At 44.9% G+C, this 22809-nt stretch overlaps 1 protein-coding gene across 2 annotated transcripts; it reads left to right on the forward strand.

Moving 5' to 3' along the window:
* The first annotated feature begins 489 nt into the window (after positions 1–489).
* CD83 (CD83 molecule) lies at positions 490–19533 on the forward strand. Of its 2 annotated transcripts, none has more exons than XM_007973640.3 (5): positions 490–634; positions 728–843; positions 14360–14588; positions 16502–16608; positions 17965–19533. In XM_007973640.3, exons 1-5 carry the CDS (start codon positions 598–600, stop codon positions 18091–18093), a joined length of 618 nt encoding a protein of 205 aa, XP_007971831.3. In that variant the 5' UTR covers positions 490–597; the 3' UTR covers positions 18094–19533. The 2 variants fall into 2 exon arrangements, with proteins under 2 accessions (XP_007971831.3, XP_007971832.3); XM_007973641.3 differs by having other exon boundaries at positions 17968–19533.
* The last annotated feature ends 3276 nt before the right edge of the window (positions 19534–22809 follow it).

Consider the following 22809-nt stretch of genomic DNA (forward strand, 5'->3'; position numbering starts at 1 on the left):
GAGCCAAGTACTACAGACTTGTATGTTCCTATGGAACTCTAACGCGCCTTTGATTATCACAGATTCCGGAGAAGAGTGAGGACTTGGGTTCACCAGTAATGTTCCCAAGGACAGGCTGGGCTTTTGAGGAAGTTGCCCACCCTCTTGGAATCTGGTTTGGCCTCCGTAGAACGGGCAGATCCCGCTCCGATGGCCAGGTTCCCGGCTTCCTTTTGCCGGTCAACGGCAGCGTGACGCGCGCCAGCGCGGTCTGCGAAGCCCCCAGCGCTGGGCGTCACGCGGGGATTGCTGTCGCCGCTGCCAGCCGCAGCAGCGACGCGAACTTGGGGCGCCCGACCCGGGCGCGCGGGGGCGGAGACGCGCACGCGGCAAGGGCGGCGGGGAAGACTGGGGGCGGGGACGGGGGCGAAGGGGGCGGGGACGGGGGCGCCCCGGCCTAAGCGGTACTCGGGGGGCGCGCCACCCGCTTCCGCCACCCGCCGGGGAATCCCCGGGGCTGGCGCGTAGGGAAGTTCCCCAATGTACTAGCATAAAAGGGCAGCCGGCGCCAGCGCGCCACAGTCCTGCAGCTCGTGGCAGCGGCGCAGCGCTCCAGCCATGTCGCGCGGCCTCCAGCTTCTACTCCTGAGCTGCGGTAGGGCCCGCGAGCGCCTGTCGCCCCCTCGCCCCTCCACGACAGCCCCTCCCGTCGGTCGCTTGCTCACGACGCACTCTCTCTTTCTTGTAGCCTACAGCCTGGCTCCCGCGACGCCGGAGGTGAAGGTGGCTTGCTCCGAAGATGTGGACTTGCCCTGCACCGCCCCCTGGGATCCGCAGGTTCCCTACACGGTCTCCTGGGTCAAGGTGGGTGCTGCGATGCCCGCGGGCTGGGGCTTGGTGGACTCATTTGAGGGAACCATCTCCCCGAGGCTGGCGACCCTCTGTGGCTGCCGGGTGGGGGCGGGGGGCGTCTCCCGCAGCTGATCTTGGAGTACCCAGTCTCCCGTCGCGCCTCCCCCTCCCTATCCGCATCCAGGTACAGGGCCGACTTAGGTTTTGCTCTCCGCAGACCTCAATCCCCTTCCTGTCCCTGAAGGTGGCCTGAGATGAATGATCCACTTAAGACGTTTTGGAAGGGCAGAGACTCTCTCGTTTGGATTAATTCTGGAGGCCACCTGTGGTTGTGGGCCTGCAGGTCAGGAAGAAAGCAACAGGGACCTAGATTTGGGCATTGGACAGGGGGAATGTCTCCAGACTTCTGATTTCTTGTGTTTTGTGACTGTGATGCCCATGATACATGGGAGGGGGAGGGGGCAATTTGAAATGAAGGGCTAAGACACAGAAGTGACTTAGGCCATTTCGTCCGTGGTAGTTATCAGTGGTCATCCCCTTTGTGGGATACCCTTGGCTTCCTCCCCTAGCCCCCCTCCTCCTTCCTCTGGCAGCCGTGAGAGAGGCAGCCCTGAGGGCATCAGGTGGATGCATGAACCGGAGCCCGCATGTGTAACAACAGGCCTTGCTGCTCCTACTGTAAGAGGACTGAGTGGCAAGGAGGCGTTTTCAAGGTTTCCTCATGACTGAAACATTCTCAGATTTTAAGATGGCAATGATGGTGTCATTCTAAAGTCAAGCAGCTACTGTTCGATATCACTGGTCCTTCTTTACGTCAGGCCACTGCTACCACTGCACCTCCATTTTAACCCAAATGAATATAATATTCCAGCCTCACTCTGTAGCTCTCACTGATTTGCTGTCTTACGGTGGGGGCAAATCTGTGCACTTGTAGCTTTCCCCAAAATGCAGGGTTTTGTTCTGCCCACCATAAAAGATACTATAAGAACCTGTACGTGTCTCTGGCCAGTTAACAGTACAAGGCATCATTGCGGTGATCTCTTTGTGTGTGTGTCTCCTAACTGGATTGTCAGTTCCCTGGGGGGCAGTGGCTGTATCAATACTTTTGTGTATTCTTCACGGCACCTAATTTTTGCCCTATAAATTGCAAAGGTGCTCTGTGAATTCAGCCCAGCACCTCATGAGTTATGCATAACAGCGATGATGCTGCTGCCTCAGAGCATCGTATTGTGTATGAAAGTAAGGTGTTAAATATTCTTATTTCATTTGTACCTTACTGTAGGATCAGCAAACACAACAATTCCAAAGTTGTTCTCATAGTCAAAACAATAGTATTTTAAAAAATATTGTAAAAACAATTTTTGAATGCTCACCACATGCCAAGCTCCAAGGTAAATATTTACATCCACTATCCATTTCCATCCATTGGAAGAATGGACTTAGGAATCAGTACTGTTACTGTTCCTACTTTACAGGTGAGGAAACTGAGCCTTAGGGAGGTAAATAACCTGTCCACTGTTGCACTGGCTAAATGGTGGAGTTGGGATTTGAACCAAACAGTCTGATTCCAAATCCTGAGTTGTTTGAGGTCTATCTTGATATTTCTGTTTTCTACCTGAATAACTTAAGGTAAAGAAAATCAAAGTGCCCCTGGGCTAACCAGGCAGGGACTTAGTTATCTCAAAGAAGGGGGAAAACATGAAATCACTATCCCTTCCAGAGAGTAATTATTTAATAAAGAAAGAAAACATTATTAATACCCCCAGGGAGTAATTAAAAAGTACTCATGAAACAAGTAGATGAAATTTCTGACTGTAAAGTTCAAACAGTTCTGGGGCGAAAGCTTCTTGCACAGGGTCATTTGGAATGGTCCACTAAACCATAGCAATTAACCTTGGACTTCAACTTGGATGTCAGGTGGTGATGTAACTCTGTAACGCATGAGCTTGTTTATTGGACACAGTTCTTGCAAGATTGACCCTGATGGTCTTTCAAAACTCTGTCAAGAAAAAAAGGGACGGCAGTCTCTAGGCATTCTTTTTTTCCTGCTGATTCATGGAATAGTGCCAATGAAAAGTCATACTGTAGTTACTTTTTGAGAAGTAAATGGTGATTGAGATTCGTGGATAGGAGAGTTATGCTATACCAATAAATGAATCAGGTGCCTCGAAAGTGACATGTAATGTTCCTTTAAGCATTTTTTTTTGAAACAGGTCTCAGCATATTCTGTACGTATTTATTATCTTCCAGCCCAATAATTATACTTTTACATTGATTGTGCTTATACTACAAAAATGGATAGAGTGTTCTGGAGATAAGGCCAGTGTTGAAATGCTGAAATATTTCATTTTACAGAAGATTAAGCATCTGGTCATTTTTCTACAAGTTTCTTGTAAAATGTTTCATCAAAGTGGAGGGGTAGCCGTAAAGGGAGGAATTTCATTTTGGTGACCAGAGCCAGCTTATCCCATCTCGCCTCACTTCATCATCACTACCCTGGCTTTGTAAAACCTGTTTTGCCAGCACAGGAGGGGTCTTCGTGCTGGGCAAGGAAAGCAGAGTCCCTTGCAGTGGGTTTTCACCATCCACCAGATTGAAGTACATTCTGCAGGCTGTCTGCATATCATAAGTATGGTTATAATGACTCATAATTTAAAATTCCATTCACCACTCAATCCTCCGGCACCATGTAGCATCTTGCCCTTGTCCATTTGGCACTGATTACTTGTAATTAACAAAAGGACCCACGTAAACCATGTGTTTTTTATCATATGCCTTTGACCAGAAAACTCAAAACAGACAGCATCCAATCTGTTTGCAACATTAGGGTTGGTAAGGAAGAGTGTTCATTTTATTCTCTCTGTTTCAAAGATGCAGTGAGATGGGCCAGAGGGGACTTAATGGAGACATGCGCAGGAGGGTAAAGGTGAAGCCAAAAGTGGACAGAGATATCCCAATTTCTGTTGGCCCAGCTCGTCTCTTCTATGGACCATGTCCTCTTAACTGGGATCCAACAAAAGGTCCTCCTCTCATCCCTTCCTCCCTTACACTTTTTAAGGCAGAATGGGTGATTGAGAAGAAACAGAAAAGTTAATAAATTATATTCATTAGGATAGTAGCTCAATTTAGCTTTATTTTTATTTTTTGAGACGGAGTCTCACTCTCTTTCCCAAGCTGGAGTACAGTGACATGAAGACGGCTCACTGCAGCCTCGACTTCCTGGGCTCGAGTAATCCTCCCACCTCAGCCTCCCAAGTAGCGTAGCTGAGACTACAAGGGCATACCACCACACCTGGCTAATTTTTATGTCTTTAATTTTTTGTAGAGACAAGATCTCAATACATTGCCCAGGCTGTTCTCCAACTCCCGAGCTCCAGCCATCCTCCCACTTCGGCCTCCCAAAGTGCTAGGATTACAGGCATGAGCCAATCGATTTATCTTTTAAAGTTGTAATAAGCTGGGTGTGATGGCTCAGGCTCATGCCTGTAATCCCAGCATTTTAGGAGGCTAAGATGGGAAGATTGCTTGAACCCAGGAGTTTGAGGCCAGCCTGGGCAATGTAGTGAGACCTGTCTCTATAAAAAAAAAAAAAAAAAAAAAAAAAAAAAAAAAAGTAAAGAAAAGAAAGAAAAGGAAAGTTGTAATAGATGTGGTTCTTTGAGGAGCTATTTTGAGAAAATAATGCAAATAGATTTTGATCCATGACTTTTCTTCCACTGACCATGACTTGTGGTTAAATTCTGGCATAAGAGGGCATAGCACAGTATCATGTCTGTGAGGAGTAAAGCCGTGCATTAAAGGGCTGCATCTGTACTTCATGAAAAGCATCGCTGTGTCTACACTCATTAATGTAGGTTTGGAGAGAGAGGACAACTTTGGATGGAGTACTTTGGGCTTGGTGGATATTCACTAAGGTTAATAACGAGTGGTCATTTATCCCAGAGATGCAATGCCTTCTTGTATCATGCTAGGAGCCCTGACAGCCTACGGGTGATGCAAAACGAAAGAGGATATACGGTGTCATCTCTGGGTGATGCTGCGGGGGTGAGGACAGTGAAGCATCACAAGACAAGTGCCCCTTTCAGATGATTTCCAAAGGAAGGGAGAAAAGGGAAGTAAGAGTGTGACTTCAGATAATAGTCTACTATAAATAGATTTTATAATATTGAGAAGAGCCCCAGCTGGGGCAGATCATGGGCCATCCATGGAGTGTTCTGCTTCTGACATTAACACCAAGGAAACTGTTGGAGAGCAGGTTAATGGCTTGCATGAGACCACTTCAAAAGTTAAAGGCTGTCTTCCACGTATGTTGCTAAACTTCTTTTTGGTGGAGTTATGTTTTCTGTCTCTACCATCTTGTGTGATAATGAGCTACAGAACCAAGGATACTGAGGAGAGCAGAGTGCCTTAGGAAGGGCTAGAGTTGATACGCAGTTGGGGCAGATATAATTTATACAGCCACAGACCCTCATGGCCCATGGAGGAGCCAGTGCTGAACACTGACTGTGCTTCCTTGATTCTAGAATGATTCTGTTGTAAGATGGATTTAAGAACATGTTATAGGACAAAAAGGAAACATTTCTACATTAAATGTAGAACCACTGAATTATGAAAACAATGTATGTTAGAATTAAAAAAAAAAAATCTTACTGTCCCCATTGGCACCTCTAGTACTTGACCTGGTTGAATCACTTTTATGGGCTCCTCCCTAGGTCAAACCATGAAAGATGTAAAGTTGCTTTTCAGATGTCTCTCATATTTACACTTTCATTGTTTAGTAAATATTTCTAAGTCCCAAATGCGTGCCCCGTCCTGGGCCTGGCATTGGTCATCTCAGGATCAATGTAGAACTTTTGCCAGAGGACCATCTTGAGCAAAGGCATGGGACTCCACTAAGACCTTCTGGGAACCATTGAGGTAACCAGTGATGTAGAAGGGAGACTTAAACAGCAGATGGCTGAGAAATAACATTAGAAAGTAGGCTAGAGACAGATTGTGAGGGGCCTCCAATGCCCAACAATAATGACTTGAACGTTATCCTTTTGGTAGGAAGGAGCTACTGAAGGATTTTTTTTTTTTTTTTTGAGATGGAGTTTTGCTCTTGTCGCCCAGGCTGGATGTAATGGTGTGATCTCGGCTCACTGCAACCTCCACTTCCCAGGTTCAAGCGATTCCCCTGCCTCAGCCTCCCGAGTAGCTGGAATTACAGGCGCCTGTCACCATGCCCGGCTAATTTTTTGTATTTTTAGTAGAGATGGGGTTTCACCATGTTGGCCAGGCTGGTCTCGAACTCCTGACCTCAGGTGATCCATCTGCCTACGCCTCCCAAAGTGCTGGGATTACAGGCGTAAGCCACTGCACCTGACCCCATTGAAGGATTTTAAGCACAGAGAATGGCATAATGCAAAATATGCCTAAAGCAAAACATATTTCTCCTGGTGATGGATAGAATATGATTCTTCTTAGAAGATGAGTGTCAGAGGGAGACTTCATTCTTTTCCTTCTTTTCTCTTGGTCACCAGTCCTGTCCATGTGGTTCTGAGGAAGAGTGTGCAAGAAAGAATGAGGCTGCCTCCGAGGGGCTATAGAAGAAGTCCATCTAGATGAGAATGGTGGATCACTGAGAGTTTTGGACTGTAGTGGAACAGAGCACAAGTTGCCAAAATCTTTTAGCTTGACAGTGGGGAGGGAGGAAGAAAGCAGCTGAAAGTTCAATTGGAAAAAAAAAACCAACAAACTAAACTAAAGAAAAAACCCAACTTGTTTTCCCTTTAATAAAAGGGGGAACCTGAGTCACATGAGGACTGAATTGTCTTAGCTAAGTACTTGGCAATGTCACTACACAAAGAAGAGGAAGTTTGGAGAAGGTCTCAGTGACATAAGGGAAAGTTTTATGTAGGGCAAGACTGAAAGCAGATTGATTACCTAAAAAAAGTTTCCTCCATCTAAAGCTGTTTCCATAATCCCTTCCTGGCTGCTCCTGGAAGAACCCTAAATTTTGTATCAACAATCATTAGCTCAAAATAGAGCTGGACGGAAAATACTTCCCTAAGATTCCTTTATACTCATAAGCATGTTTTTGTTTTTCATTTTGTTTTGTTTTGCACTGAGGTATATTTGGGTAAAATTTCCCTGTGTGTCATGTGGAACTAGTAAAGACTTGGGAGCCCAAAGCTTGTTAATATCACTTGATGCTTTCTTGGAAGACCAGTCTACTGCATGTCCCAAATTGGGACAATTTGGAGAATTGTTCCAGTTCTTAGCGTCTAGTGCTTGCCAGTAGTCCTCGGGGTTACGGATTAGGATCGGTATTACTGATAGAATCGAGGTTACCGATTCTAGAAGAGCTGGTAGCTGCCTAGGATTATGGGTCCACATAGGGAAAACCTTTAGGAAAAGAAGGATGCTGGTTTCCATAAACAGTTCATAATCGCCTGGGACTAGCAGTTCTGGAGAACAGAGGTTCTGATTCAAATCGGGCCTTGAGGTCTCATTCCCCAAGGAGTGGGAGGCATGTGAGCCCAAGGGACAAAGCAGGACTGACCTCGAGTCTGGAGGCATGTGCCGATAGCCCCCTACGTACCACCCTTATTTACATGGTGGTGCAGGGTGCCTTATCATTAGGAGTCTTTCAGTTGTGAGGGATTGTAAATCCAATCAAAACTAGCCTAAGGAAAAGGAAATATATTGGCTTATATATAATTGGAATGGGAAAAAATTGAAAAATCAAAATACAGTTCACTTTTCAGATACAGCTGGCATTGTGGCTTGAATTATGCCCCCCCAAAAGATCAGAAGTTCCAATTTCTGATGCTTGTGATTGTGACTTTATTTCGAAATAGAGTCTTTGCAAATGTAATCAAATTGAGATGAGGTCCGACCTGACTAGGGTGGGCCCTACTTCAGTATGAATGATGTCCTAATAAGAGAAAACACACACTGACACAGACAACAGGGAGAACGCTACATGAAGACAGACACAGGGATTGGAGTGATGTGTCTACAAGCCAAACAGTGCCGAGGACTGCTGGCAACCACTAGAAGCTAAGAGAAAGGCACAGAACAGATTCTCGCCTAAGGCCTTCAGAGAGCTTGGCCCTGGCAACATCTTGATTTTGGACTTCTGGCTTCCTGAACTGTGAGAGAATACATTTCTGTTGTTTCAGCCACCCAGTTTGTGGTGCTCTGCAGCCCTGGCAAATGCACATAGCTAGGCGTAGAGGTTCATGAATGTCCCCAGGACTTGGTGACTCTCCATCTCTCAACTCTGCCTTCCTTTACATTGGTTCTGTGTCCAGCCTCCACATAGCAGCCAGATCATAGCCAGTAAGTACAGAGTTGGACAGGTTGCACATCCCTTACCTGAAATGCTTGGGAGCAGAAGTGTTTCAGATTTTTGGATTAGGGATGCTTAACCTGTATATCCTTCCAGAAGCAAGTGCAAAGGAGAAAGTTGTGTTTCTCTTCAATTATCTCACCGTATGTCTGAGTATTCTCAAGGGACTTTGACTGGATCACGTGCCTATCAGAGCCAGTCTCCATGATCATGGGATACCAGGCCTGAGTTAAGTTGCCTCCTCTAGAACCTAGGTGTGGAGTTCTTCAGAGGACATGAACTCAGAGCTTGTAACGGTACCTCTTCCAGGTCCAGCAGGCCCCACAGTATGCTAATGGAAGAGAGATGATTGGCATGAACAATGAAGGGTCCAACATTGCCTTCAAATCTCAATTCCAAAGGGGCTTTGCTACATTATTATGATGGTGCTTTAAAAAATTCAGAATGTTGTGGATATTTTGAAGACACTGTATGTGGAAAAAACAGTTTCTCCCTAGAACAGAGATTGGGACTTCTAGGACAACTTTCCCAGAGGAGATGGGAAGTGTCATTGGTGAGGAAATGACAGAATGGGTGGATGGTGTGGAAAGCTATCACATATAAGAACAATTTCTATTGCCAGCATTACCAATTATATAGCACTTTTCTGTGTTTTCTCACTTGATTCTTATAATAACCCCATGAGCAAGTAAGGGAGCTCCAGATGACAAAATGACTCAGAGGTGAAGTGACATATGTAAGATGACCCAGCTAACGCATGGAGAAGCTGGGATTGACTTCAGTCCTTTGATTCCAAAGCTAGTGCTCTTGTAACTTTCTCATTGTTTTCTAAAATTCATGCATTCATTTAGTAAATACTTTTTCAATACTTCTTATATTCAGGGAACTATTTAGTATGCAGAGTGAAACCTTGGCTCTAAAAAAAAGAGAGAGAGAGAGAGAGTAGTAACATCTTTAGGGCTTTCTGTGTGATCGATACGGTGCTTAGGGTCTGTATACATCATCATAAGTATCTTCACGCCAGCTCAGTGAGATGTGATCACCCCCAGACTCCAGTGGAGCTATCCAAGCCTGAGAGTGGTTCAGTCAGTTGGCCAAGAGCAGAGGTAGCCGTGGGAGGGCTGGGGTTTGGTTCCAGCTCAGTCCAATGCCAATGCCTGTGCTCTTAATTATGTTGCCTCTGCTATACTCATAACTCTGTTAACAGCCATAAATCCAGCTCTGTCTGTTAGACCCAGTAAATTTCAAAGTGGAAAATCATTTTTCTAATAAAACTACGCATAGAAAAAAAGATATTAATGCTCATACATTCTACCCTCATTATGACATCAACCTCCGAGCCAAACTATTTTGCACATTATAAAGAGCTGTTTTTATGATGAATGGGAATTATATTGGCACTTTAATTGAGTTAGAAACCAAGGTACATGAATGTTAGTGCACAAGAAATGCAATAAAAAAAAAGCTGCTCAATGTGGTTGGAATACATCAGATTAATTCAATACCAACTTTAAATCCTTACAATCTATACCCTTAAATATGTTTTATCAAATCATTAGAGGAAACTTTTATACTTTTTTTTTTCTTTTAGGTAGGCAGCTATTGCATTCCCCCCCACCCACCCCCTCTTTTTTTTTTTTTGAGACAGAGTCTTGCTCTGTCACCCAGGCTGGAGTACAATGGCACGATCTCGGCTCACTGCAACCTCCATCTCCTGGGTTCTCCTACCTCAGCCTCCCAAGTAGCTGGAATTAACAGATGCCCACTACCATGCCCAGCTAATATTTTGTATTTGTGGTAGGGACAGGGTTTCACCATGTTGGCCAGGCTGGTCTTGAACTCCTGACCTCGTATGATCCACCTGCCTCGGCCTCCCAAAGTGCTGGGATTATAGGCGTGAGCCACCGTGCCTGGCCCTGCGTTCTTAACAAATCTGATGTATGATAAATTTAGATTTCAATTTTGTGATCAAAACTCTTTTTTTGCTATAAAATGAAACTATCACCCTCTTAGATTCAAATATGGTAATGTAGGAGGTTGGCATATATTTGGATAAAATTATGTAAACTTTAAAAAAAAAACGCTTTCCACAATTGGATGTTTTAATATTGGTTAAGTTTCAGCCATAATTGATGATTTATTTTATGTCTTTTGTTTTAGTTCAAATTCGTTCATCGTTAAAAAAAAAACAAAAACAAAAATGACTCCATTCACGTGCCCATAAAATTAGTACTTGTGTTTGCTTGATTTAGCATTCTGCAGATGAAAGAGAGTTTATTTTAATTTAGGGCTTGTGGTTTCCTTAAGGTCAAATCTCCATTTGAGAGAAAGAATATGGTATTTAAATGATTTAGTCAAATTGGAGTCCTTGAGACAAGTCACAGTCCCCAGGCTTTCTGAAAATGAGATGTCTCACGTTTGCACTTTTCCAGCTCAACCAAAAATGATAGAGTTGTCAGCATAAAAGTTAATGCACAACATGTGGATTTTTAAAACATGATTGGGATGAGTGTTTTGAGTAATTAATTTGCTGAAATTGTGTTGTGCTTTAGCGCACTGTACTACAATATTAGCGTTGTGAAGGGTGCATTAAATAGTTCCTGTCAATTATGGTTGGCTGTGAATGCATCTGAGGGTTCCTTTTGTTATAAATTACTATTTCCTAAAATGCTTTTGCAGAGAAGCGATGGAACACTTTTAGATTTGGAATGTTTAAAGAGCTGTTCTTGCCAGTGGTTGATTCTGAGCCAGCTCCAATGTTTATGAGAACTCATAAAACAAAGCAAAGTGAGGATGGCCCATTTGCTGTTACTCCATTTTCCTCCCACTGAAATTTCTCCTTCAGTTTTTGGTGGTGCCTCTGCCACAGTTAGCTCATCTGATAAAGCAGGGTGATAGCTGCCTGGCCATGTATCTGATGATAATGATTTGAGCTTCTGCATATGGTCCCTTGGTCCTGCTAGGGCTCCACCCCCATTCTGAGTATGCAACATTAACAGGAAAAGTACTACGACTTTTGCAGCTGTGGACAAACGCCACATTCTACAGCTGGGGGTCACAAGAGAAAGTTTAGCTGAAAATGTATATCCCTAAAACTGGAGGTTAGAGGGAGGGTTCTGAAAGATTTCCAGCTGCAGTGTGTGAATTTACAGGGAATTCTTTTTGCTGTAGTTGGTTATTAGGCAAACGGTCCTGTTCATTAGTTTGGCAAGAGTTCCCAGGTTTTGCCGATAGTTCTCTGGGTCATTTAGGAAATGGGGTGTTTGGAAGATGACCCTGTGAGAGTTGAGATATTTTGCCACGATCCCACTGATGGCAGTGATGTTTCAGTTCTTCAGAATTCTGCAGGTTGCTTTGGGGGTTCTTTGTCTTGCCTTGTCCCTTGGTTCTTCTTTCTGTTCTTATGGCTCACCCTGCCATAATGTTTTGTCATTTAAAAATAACTAGCAGCCCACTGACGGTTTTGCCAGAGGCCTGTGGAAATCTAACCATCAAATAAACTACATTTTATTGGTGTTGCTGCTGATTTTTAAAATGAATTCTCTGCAAATAGGCAGAAGTCACTGCCAGCCGGTTTTGATCACCAGCACCTTTTTGCTTCAACAGTTCCCAGCAGCTAACACAATAATGGGGCCATCTTTATGTAAATAGACACAATAGTTTATATTTCTCCCAGGTCCGGAGGGGTTCACAGTTTTGGTCTTGACTTTCAGATGGGCCTCTCTGAGCTGAGGGAGGGGTTGCTGGACGGGACAGGAGCTCCCCGGGAGAAAACCATGGGTGAATAATCTCAGAATGGTTGTTGCAGCTATGCTCACATTTGGAGGTTAATTTAAAAAAAGAAAAGCAAGATTGGACATTGGAATGGGGACTGCAGGGACTGGGCTGAACTAATAATTTCAAACTGACCTTTCAGGCCATGCTAGGCACAGATTGGCCCTGGATGGGCCTCGGCCTCTGGTCTGTGAAAGCCCTGCCTGGTAGGAAGAAGCAGTTCTGCCAGGGTAGCGAAAGGGAGAGGGGAGTGGTGTGAGCCCATAATGAGGCTGCAGTTTATATAAGGTTTACTTAGGCTTGAAAAGGGAAAAATGGTGCTAAATTAGATGTGTTCTGGAATCAGTTGGACACCGTTAATTTCCTTGGTCCCACCTCCTTTTTGTGCTTTATTTTTGCGTACCCAAGGGCCCCAGTCTTTTAACTTCCTTCCATAGATTCTTGATTATTTAGAAAGGAATCTTTCCACACAAAAAGGACCACCAAGAAATGGGATTTATGTCCACAGACTCGGCCTGAAAAGAGCCATTCGTCTCAGCTCAGGGCTAGGAGGGAGCTGAGCAGGTTTTCTTGCAGGAGCGATCAGTCTGCCACCAGGTGTCTCTGTAGCCCACTCTACAGGAATGCGTTCTAACAGACACCAGGGCTGGAGCCTGAGCTTTCTGGTGACCTTGTGGTATATGCCCTGAATTAATAAAAGACGCAGAAATGACTGTGTGTGTGTGTGTGTATGTGTACGAGTGCACACGTGCCCATGTGTATGTATTTTCTTTCCTGAGTTGCTTCTCAGAGTATTTCCCTAACTCCTTGGATATCTCTTTCCCTACACTGAGTCCCTTCCTAAAAGTCAGGGAAGAGTTGTAGGGTACTCCCAGAACAGGAGATTCATCACTAATAGGTGCAAGCAAAGACAGTGGCAGTGGGGCCTGATAATCTCTGTCTCCTTCCCTAAGGTGGCTCTTGGGTGCAGTTATCATGCTAGGGACAGGTAAGGAATGTCACTTAATCCTGGGCTCCCTGCTGGTCCCCAGACAACCAGCAAAGGGAAACTCAGGTACTGCTAGGGGATGTCAATGTTGAAGGGCTGCCCAGGCAGGCTGAAAACAAGGATTTGCTTTGCTGCATGTGTAAATTCATTTTAGAAGCTTTAAAGTATTTCAATGGAGGAGCAACTTAGCAAATTAATTAGGCAGATTAAAAATATGTCTAGGAAAGAGAGAATCAATGGGGAATGAATGTGGTATGAACCTAATCTCTGCAGTGGGAGATGCTGAAGACACTCCACCAGTTTGATCACAAAGAATTCACAGAAAGCAAGCCGGGCGCAGTGGCTCACGCCTGTAATCCCAGAACTTTGGGAGGCCGAGGTGGGCAGATCGCTTGAGTCTGGGAGTTCAAGACCAGCTTGGGCAACAGAGCAAGACACTGCCTCTAAAAAAAAAACAAAAAAAATAAAAACTAGCCAGGTATGGTGGCACATGCCTATAGTCCTAGCTACTGGAGAGGCTGAGGTGGGAGTACCAGAAGGTTGACTCAGGAGGCCAAGGGTTCAGTGAGCCCTGATCAAGCCACTGCACTCCAGTCTGGTTGATAGAGCGAGACCCTGTCTCAAAAATGAAAAAAAAAAAAAAAAGACAGAAAGCCAGCCAGATGAAACGTCTGGCTAAATTGGGCATCTGCCCAAGTCTGGCTGGTCTGTCCTGAGTACAGTGAAGTCAGCTGTTACTGCCCTTCGACGTGGAGTTTGATATGACCAACAAATGATCTGACACATATGCTCACTATAAAGCATGCTTCTCAGCTGTCTCGCTGCCCTAGTACAGAGAAAAGGTGTGGCACATTTGGCAACGTCAGGGGTGACCACACAGAGACACAGCCCTTGAGGAACAAGGTGACTCTTTGCAGGAGGCGTTGCTCATCTGCGTATCTGCCTATCTGGTTTTAGTTGAATTGTCTGGCAAGGATCATAACAGATTCAGGAATTTTTCCAAATAAAAGGCTGGGATACAGAAATAGGAATCATTCAGTGGCTGAGTTGGTATCTGAAGAAAACAAGAGAACATTTAATACAGAACAAGCCTATCTATACGTGTATACATAGACACAAAATATAATCCAGCAAGATTCACACACAGCATATCACTATCATCAACAGTGACTCCCTCTCTCTTACATAGGGTAGAAATTGGAATACTTATGATAGAATCATGAGATGCAGTACTGATATATTCCGAAGACGTAGCCTTAGGAATTTTCATAGATCTCTCCTCCCCCAGAGGTCACACACACACAAGAGCATCGTGTCTTGTTTTACAAACATAAGTTGAGGCTGGATCTTCTGAAAACAAAATGGAAACACTGGTGTTGAGTTGGAGTTCTTGCAGTGGGCCGTGATGCGCTATGATTCCTTCTTCACAGCTATTGGAGGGCGGTGAGGAGAGGATGGAGACACCCCAGGAAGACCACCTCAGGGGTCAGCACTATCATCAGAAGGGGCAAAATGGTTCTTTGGACGCCCCCAGTGAAAGGCCCTATTCCCTGAAGATCCGAAACACTACCAGCTGCAACTCGGGGGCATACAGGTGCACTCTGCAGGACCCGGATGGGCAGAGAAACCTAAGCGGCAAGGTGATCTTGAGAGTGACAGGTGAGGTGACCTGCTGCACTTGTTTTCTTCTTGCACAATGCATGTGTACTTCCTTTAGGTCCTAAAATCGATCCTCTCTTTCGGAGTGTAGCTCTAGAGCTTTGGATCACATCTGTGGCTGAAAGTGAAAATCCGCTGCAAGCATGTTTCCATTTTCTCTTTCTGTGGCTTAAATGATGCCTTTTGTTTGACTTTTGCCCAACACTTGTTAGGGGCTGAGGCTGGAAGTGATAAAAATGTGGTCACAGAGCCCCTGATTCCGTACAACAAGTTGATTTCTCCTTCTGTCCAGGATCTGAAAGGAATCGGACTTAGGGTAATATTATTACCCTGCAAGAGTACAATTCCTGTTTAAGGGGGCAGTGTGTGCTTTTTGCTTAGTGTTGTATGCACACACCTCTCTTAGGCCCTCCTGGATCTCCAGCCCTTCATCCTGTCTTCTTTGTTTCCTCGTACTTACTACAACTGGCATGTTATGGATTGATTTACTGTCTGTCTCCGCAAGAGAACAAGAACCTCTTTATTTTCTTCTCTGATGTATCTGGACACATAGTAGGCCCTCAATGAATATTCACATGAATGAGAGGAACCTTACAGAGGAGAGTGGAGAGGGGAGGCATGTTTTGTGGGGAGTGGATAGAAAATGAAGAGAATAGCTGATTTTCTCTCCTTTTCCTCTTCCAAGGCAATATTGCCTACAACTTAAGGGTTCAGAGGCTGCAGTCACTTAGATCTGGCTCAAATATTAACTCTGCCTTTTGTTAGCATGTGACCTTGAGCAAATCACTGGTTGACTCTAAACCTCAGTTCTCTAATCTCTAAAATGGAAGCAATATCTACAACATAGGCTTGTTGTGAAGGTTAAATGAGAAGTTGCATTAAAATGCTGAATGTGGTGCCCGGGATAAACTGCATGATCAATACATGTTAGGGACCATGAGGACAATGGCTCTTATTACCCATGGCTGTGAGAATCCATCCCTAGACAGCTGCACGAAATGTTGAATCCATTTTCAGGCGTCGACAGCTCTCTGGAGATCCAGCCATAGGCTCCAATGGCAGAACCCCCTCCACTCACTTGCTCTCCACCTGTTCCTGCCTGGAGCATTGAGCAGATTCTGCTTGCAAGCACACTATAGCCAGAGTTCAGCTTGCTTCCCCAAACAGCACATTGGGTGTTGCACCTGAGTGGGGAGAGGCACCTCCCTTCATATCTGTTCCTGGGCTAAAGGCCTCGCTGCTCTTACCCTCCCCTGGTGCTGCACCACACCCTTTAACAACCCTGAGGGAGCTATTCTTCCAACCACCCATGCTGGCAGCCTCGCCGAAAGAGCTTGAACGATTCTACAAAAATCTGTTGACGTTTTTGGCAATAGCAGGGCAGCTCACCTGCTTCCTTTCATAGTCCCTGAATCCTCATGAGGTGAGGACACACCACAGTCTACCCAACGCTAATGAGGTTAAGATAATTTATGGATTAACAAGTGGTGGTTCATCTGGTAGGAGGACAAAATAAGCCAGGAAAGGCTGGACATCCAAAGTGGAGGCAGACAGGCCGCAGGATAAGCCTGGACCAGATGCCTGGCTCCGCCGCCTTGGTCCTTGGTCCTTGGTCCTTGACCCTCTCTGAGCCTCAGCTCTTTCATCTGTAAAATGGGACACCCAGGCCTGCTCTGAAGATTCGGGGAGATGCTGTGTGCAAGTCCTGTTGCATGCAGCCGGACTGTGCAACAGTGCACGCTGGCTGCTGCTGCTGCTATCACCATCCCTGCCACTGTTACTGTCGTTCATCCTGGTGGTGGGAAGAGGAAACAAGCAGGACTCCAGGACTGAGGAACAAAGCATTCTTAGCTTTTTTTCATGGTAGAAAAATCCTGTTAAAATGGCTTCACATGTCACTTACTTTTTTAAAGGATGCCCTGCACAGCGTAAAGAAGAGACTTTTAAGAAATACAGAGCGGAGATTGTCCTGCTGCTGGCTCTGGTTATTTTCTACTTAACACTCATCATTTTCACTTGCGTAAGTATCTTTTTAAAACATCTTCTGTTATTGAAAGATTACCCAGGGCACCAATCCAAATATCTTTTGCAGACAGTGTGAATCATTTAATAATGGTGAGAGAGATTATTCTTTGAACCCTGGACTTTTTGAGGCCCCTAGACTGGGAGAATCATTACAGGAAGCTACCTGAAATATTTCCAGCATTTGTCTAGTGGCTACATGTAGAGCGTTGTGGAAAAAAGAAAAAAACCAAGTAAGATATAGGAAGGACGTTTGGGAAATGACAAGGGGTTCTATGAAAGAGCAGAGGCCCTGTAGTCACAGTGCTAGAAGTTGCAGCGTTGAGGGCCCCCCATCCCAGAGCAGAGGCCCCGCTCTTCCTGTGGGTGAGGGAGGGGGCCCCACTGCCCCAGGGATGCCAGGGGATAGATCAGCCTCCTTTGGCTGCCTTCAAGCTATTTTCTCATGGGGGTTCTCCCCTTTTATTTTTGGTGTTTCTGCCCATGCCTTAAGAATTAAGCCCAAGAAGCCAGAGCAGTGGGGCATAGCAGGAGGCTTCCGGGGTGGAGGATGGCTGGCTGGTACTTGGGCACCTAGACATGCCCATGAGCTGTTGGTTGCAGGCTCTAGCTAAAAGCCCTCAGAGATTCTTTCTGCATGGCTGCTCACCTGCGTTGACCACGGTTGTGGGAGAGTAGGGCCACATGTGTGTCTGACCCCTCTAGAAAGTGATCTGCCCCCTTTGTCTCCATCCACCAGGCAGGGCTGGCTACCTAGGGGCCGGGACAGACCTCACCCAGGAGCTACCCCAGGAAAGGTTCTTGCCGCTCACTATGTTTCTATATTCACTTACTTGCCTCTCTGGTTGTGCCCTCATCTCTCTGCTTTCTGTTTGAGATACCAGTCAATCAAAGACTCCAGTGAGCACCTCCTATGTTCAAGGCATTATGCTAGGCACTGTACAGGGCATAAAAAGGTGTAAGACATTGTTCCTGCCCTCAAGGAGCTTACAGTTAGGATGTTAGGGTTATTTGCATATAAGAAGATAATTAGAGTTACCAGGCAGTATACTTTAAACATGAATGACTTTAGTTTCTTGTTTGCAAATGCCTTCTTCTGTGGGCATTGACTTTCCATACAGAGACCTAACAGTAGGGGGTTGAAATGACCACAATTAGTGAATCTCCTGGTCCAAGTTTGGAGACGCCAGTGACATGGTTGGTACAAATCCCTTGTGGAGTGAGTGAGGCAGTGAGTATGGGAGCTTCCAGAATGGGTTGTCTAGCCAGCTCTTAGTGAACAGAGTTTAAAAGGAGGTGGCAGCTGCTGAATTTTTCCAATTATTCACTTCACTTTTATTTCATTTCTTTTTAGAAGTTTGCACGACTCCAGAGTATCTTCCCAGATTTCTCTAAAGCTGGCATGGAACGAGCTTTTCTCCCAGTCACCTCCCCAAATAAGCATTTGGGGCCAGTGACTCTTCACAAGGCAGAACTGGTATGAGCAAGATTTCTGCGGGTTCTTCTTCCCGAAGCTGAGGCTCAGGGGTGTGCCTGTCTGTCACACTAGAGGAGAGAAAAATGAGCCTACGCTGAAGATGGCATCCTCCTGTGAAGTCCTTCACCTCACTGAGAACATCCGGAAGTGGATCCCACCCCATTTGCTGTGAGCAGACCTCGAAAATCATCACATGACCACATAGCATGGGGCCACTGCTGCTTCTCCATGGCCACCTTTTCAGCGATGTATGCAGCTATCTGGTCAACCTCCTGGACACTTTTTCAGTCATATAAAAGCTATGGTGAGATGCAGCCGGAAAAGGGTCTTGGGAAATACAAATGCCCCCAGCTGGCCCGTGACAGACTGCTGAGGACAGCTCTCCACTTCTGCATCTTGGGGACGTCTTTTTGAACTGGCTGTGTTTTGCTGTACCAGCCCAGATGTTTTACGTCTGGGAGAAATGGACAGATCAAGCTGTGAGACAGTGGGAAATATTTAGCAAATAATTTCCTGGTGTGAAGGTCCTGCTATTACTAAGGAGTAATCTGTGTACAAAGAAATAACAGGTCGATGAACTATTCCCCAGCAGGGTCTTTTCATCTGGGAAAGACATCCATAAAGAAGCAATAAAGAAGAGTGCCACATTTATTTTTATATCTATATGTACTTGTCAGAGAAGGGTTTGTGTTTTTCTGCTTTTGAAATCTGTATCTGTAGTGAGATAGCATTGTGAACTGACAGGCAGCCTGGACATAGAGAGGGAGAAGAAGTCGGAGACGGTGACAGGATAGAGAGCTATTTAGTGGCCGGCTGGAAATGCTGGGCTGACGGTGCAGTCTGGGTGCTCGCCCCATTGTTCCACTATCTGGCTGCATGATCTTGAACAAGTTCCTTCTGGTGTCTGCTTTCTCCATGGTAAACCACGAGGCTGTTGCATGGGCTGATGAAGATCATATACATGAAAATTCTTTGAAAACGTATAAAGCACTATACAAATTCGAAACTCCACTGAGCCATTATCCTTGCTATGATGGTGGTGTTTTGGGGATGAGAGGGTGCTGTCCACTTCTCATGTTTTCCATTGTGTGAAACAAAGAAGGTTACCAAGAAGCCTTTCCTGTAGCCTTCTGTAGGAATTCTTTTAGGGAAGTGAGGAAGCCAGGTCCACAGTCTGTTCTTGAAACAGAAGCCTAACACACTCCAAGATACGGACACACGGGAGCCACTGGCAGAAGGGACTTCACGAAATGTTGCATGGATGTTTTAACCATTGTTGGGTTTCTCTTATCAAACTTGGGCCCTTCCCTTCTTGGTTTCCCAAGGCATTTTATTGCTTGGGTTATATGTTCACTGTCCCCCTAATATTAGGGAGTAAAATGGATACCAAGTTGATATGGTGTTTTTGCCTCTGTCGTAGCTTTCATGTTATTAAACGTATGCATGTGAAGAAAGGGTGTTTTTCTGTTTTATATTCAACTCATAAGACTCTGGGATAGGAAAAATGAGTAATGGCTACTAGGCTTAATACCTGGGTGATGACATAATCTGTACAACGAACCCCCATAAGTTTACCTGTGTAACAAACCTGTACTTGTTCCCATGAACTTAAAAGTTAAAAATAAAAAAAAAATACAAATACAAATAAAAAATTCCCGACTTTGGGATGAGTGCTAGGATGTCTGTAAACCAGTCTGAGAATCAGAATCCAAAATGAGAGCTGAAAGATTGGCTGAGTCTCTCTCGGAGGGAGGGCGTGCTGGCACACAGAGCTTTGTAAGCAGCACCCTCCTTCCCAGAGATGCTTCTGCTTCCATCCTGGGGCCACGTTGCTACCCAGTACATGAGCAGCTCATACTAACATGCATGGTCACAGGTGGGAGGGATGGTGGGAGGGTTTCTGCTTCAGAAAGATGTGTAACATCAGGGGCTTTGTGCCTGGGATTCATGGGTTTCACTCGAGATTCTCAAATATGTTAAGAGCAATGTGGTCTAATGTAGTTAATGTAATGTAACTATTACAATGTAGTTGTAATAGTTAGAAAAGCATCATAGGTGGATGGCTCTTTACAAAGATGAATACACATAAAATGTCTCTAAAAGCTGTGGATTCACTTTCAGTGGAATCAAGTCTGTTCTCAAATGCTTTACCAAAAGTGCCAGGGCATGGTAATTGAGAGTTCACAGAGCTCCTAGTCACCTGAGTTTGTAGCGCAGCTTCAAGATTTGGAAGTTATATTTCCTTGGGCAGAGGACTTACCCCTCTAAGCCTTAGCTGGCCGATCTTTAAAATAAGAATAGTATCTGCCTAATAGGTTTATTGTGAGGATTAAATAATATATAGAAGCACTAAGCCTAGTATCTAGCAAAAGGTAAGCCTTTGATTGATATTAGAACAAGAAAGGAGAAAAGGGTAGCAGAGAAAGTATCAGTAACTGTAAATCTTTGACAAAGTGATTTTGTTAAAAGGAATGAATTGGCTTGGTGAAGGAGTCATGTTGCTTTCAGAGGATTAATACTCAGTGTACTAAATTCTTCATGGCCATTAGAATTACAGTACAGGACACACCAGGAAGGAGGGTTGCCCTTTGTCAATTTGGACTGAATTAAGCTGGAAACATGATGGAAATTTGAGAGCAGGTAGTCTCAACGTTTCAGACCTAGTCTTTGGTATAAGAAAAAGTTTGTGTGTAGCTGGGCGCGGTGGCTCACACCTGTAATCCCAGCACTTTGGGAGGTCAAGGCGGGTGGATCATGAGGTCAGGAGTTCGAGGCTAGTGTGGCCAGAATAATGAAACCTGTCTCTACTAAAAATACAAAAATTGGCCGAGCGTGGTGGTGCGTGCCTGTAGTCCCAGCTACTCAGGAGACTGAGGCAGAAGAATCGCTTGAACTTGGGAGGCGGAGGTTGCAGTGAGCCGAGATTGTGCCACTGCACTCAGCCTGGGTGACAGAGACTTCATCTCAAAAAAAAAAAAAAAAAAAAAGTGTGTGTGTGTGTGTGAGAGAGAGAGAGAGAGAGACATGGAGAAAGAAGGGGGTATAGAAGAGAATGGAGGGCAGAATTTGTCAAGGAGAGTGAACTGGTCTCAACTGCCTCGATTGAGGCCTATGAAGATGTTTTGGAGGAAGGCAGATGATCATGGACCCTATTTATTCTTCATCTCCACTGCCAGGGAAAGCTTTGCATTCAAGGTTGTCCCTTGTCTATGAAATGAGCTCTACAGTTATAGTAATTTTGCCTTGGGATGTCCCAGGACACAAATACAGATGTGACTATCAGCTCCACATTCTTCCAAAAGAAAGCCTGTGTTTTTTTCATATTTATAATAATACTTAGGAGATTTCCTCGTAGAAAATACTGAGCCACACTCATGGAAGCCAGCAGAGCCCGATTATTTGCTGGGGTTGCAAGGGAAGAGATATAACAGCGACTTCTGGACCTAGAGGCAGCAAAGCGAGGGCCATATATTCAACCTCACAGCACAGTGACAGTCGAGAGTCTGGAATAATTCAATCTGGTTCCCAGCTCTTTCCTCACTGGCAACTTTATTTGGTGGCATTACCTGGATCACTGTTTAATACCTCATCTTTCCTATGTAAAAATAGCCAAAGGCCTAAAAATCTTAGGATACGAGCTATGTGCTTAATTCACCAGCTATTGTCCCCCATAATTTTGTAACTGATTGTCTGCAGAGGCAGATGGGATCAATTGGTTGGTTAAATGCAGTCAGTTATTTGGTCGCGGTCTACTATTGTTATTTATTGTCTTCTCAAGACTAGATGTGTGCAGTTTTTAATGTTCACCTTTAAAGCACATTTAAAGTACATACGAAATTAAGATTCTACCACCTGCCATTCTATGGGGTGTGTGTGTTGAATGGGTGAAATTAAACATAAGTTATATTGGCTGAGTATGTACTCCAGATACAATACTGTTGTAGACACCATGCAATACTTAACCTAGTGGGACACATTCTTTCAAGGAGCTTACAATCAACTGGAAGGAGAAGTGAGCTCAGAGCCATATGCATGATTACTTGTTTTACTAAATATGAGAGCGATATATGAAATATGAAGATTACTGGGTACGCAGAAGAAGAACTGTGGCAATGTCCGGATTCTTTTGGGAGCATCTTAGGAGGCCTTGCAGAGCTGATTCCGTGTGAGCTTGAACTTCATTTTGAATGGTAGCAATGGAAAGAGCAGTGAGAATGGTGAGGGCATAGTCTCTAAGGCAAGAAAGGAGAGAGCAGGCTGAACAGAGGGTCGTATGGGAGTTTAGGTGGGCATGGAGTGGCTTCTGCTCAGGTGGAGGAGGGAGAAGGCAGTAATGGAAGATGGATATTGTAGAGTTTGTACACTGGTAGTGTCAAAGGATTCTGAGTGTGGGAGCCATATTGTCAGATCCAATTTTAGGATAATAACCAGGAAAACAAAGTAAAGGATGAAAGAGCTGGAAGAGATGGGAGGCGGGAGGACCACGTAGGAGACTGAGGGGAAGCCTGAAGAAGCATCAATGGAAGAGAAGAGGAGGGCTGGGCCCCAGCTGACTCCTGCACCTGTCTTTTCAATTGCCAGCCTTGGGTTTTCTTATGATCCTAGCTGCTGCTTATATGTTTTTGTTATTATTTTTTAAAACTCAGCCATCTTTTCCTTTTAAAAAATAACAGAATGCAGCTGGGTGCGGTGGCTCATGACTGTAATCCCAGCACTTTGGGA

Source organism: Chlorocebus sabaeus, chromosome 17 (genome assembly GCF_047675955.1).
Source record: "Chlorocebus sabaeus isolate Y175 chromosome 17, mChlSab1.0.hap1, whole genome shotgun sequence".
Taxonomy (NCBI): domain Eukaryota; kingdom Metazoa; phylum Chordata; class Mammalia; order Primates; family Cercopithecidae; genus Chlorocebus; species Chlorocebus sabaeus.

Bases quoted from the DNA above. Each gene is read 5' to 3' on its own strand.
- CD83 (XM_007973640.3), top strand. From the start codon at position 598: ATGTCGCGCGGCCTCCAGCTTCTACTCCTGAGCTGCG. The intron at 635-727 runs GTAGGGCCCGCG...TCTTTCTTGTAG, and splicing joins GCTTCTACTCCTGAGCTGCG to CCTACAGCCTGGCTCCCGCG. The intron at 16,609-17,964 runs GTAAGTATCTTT...ATTTCTTTTTAG, and splicing joins CACTCATCATTTTCACTTGC to AAGTTTGCACGACTCCAGAG.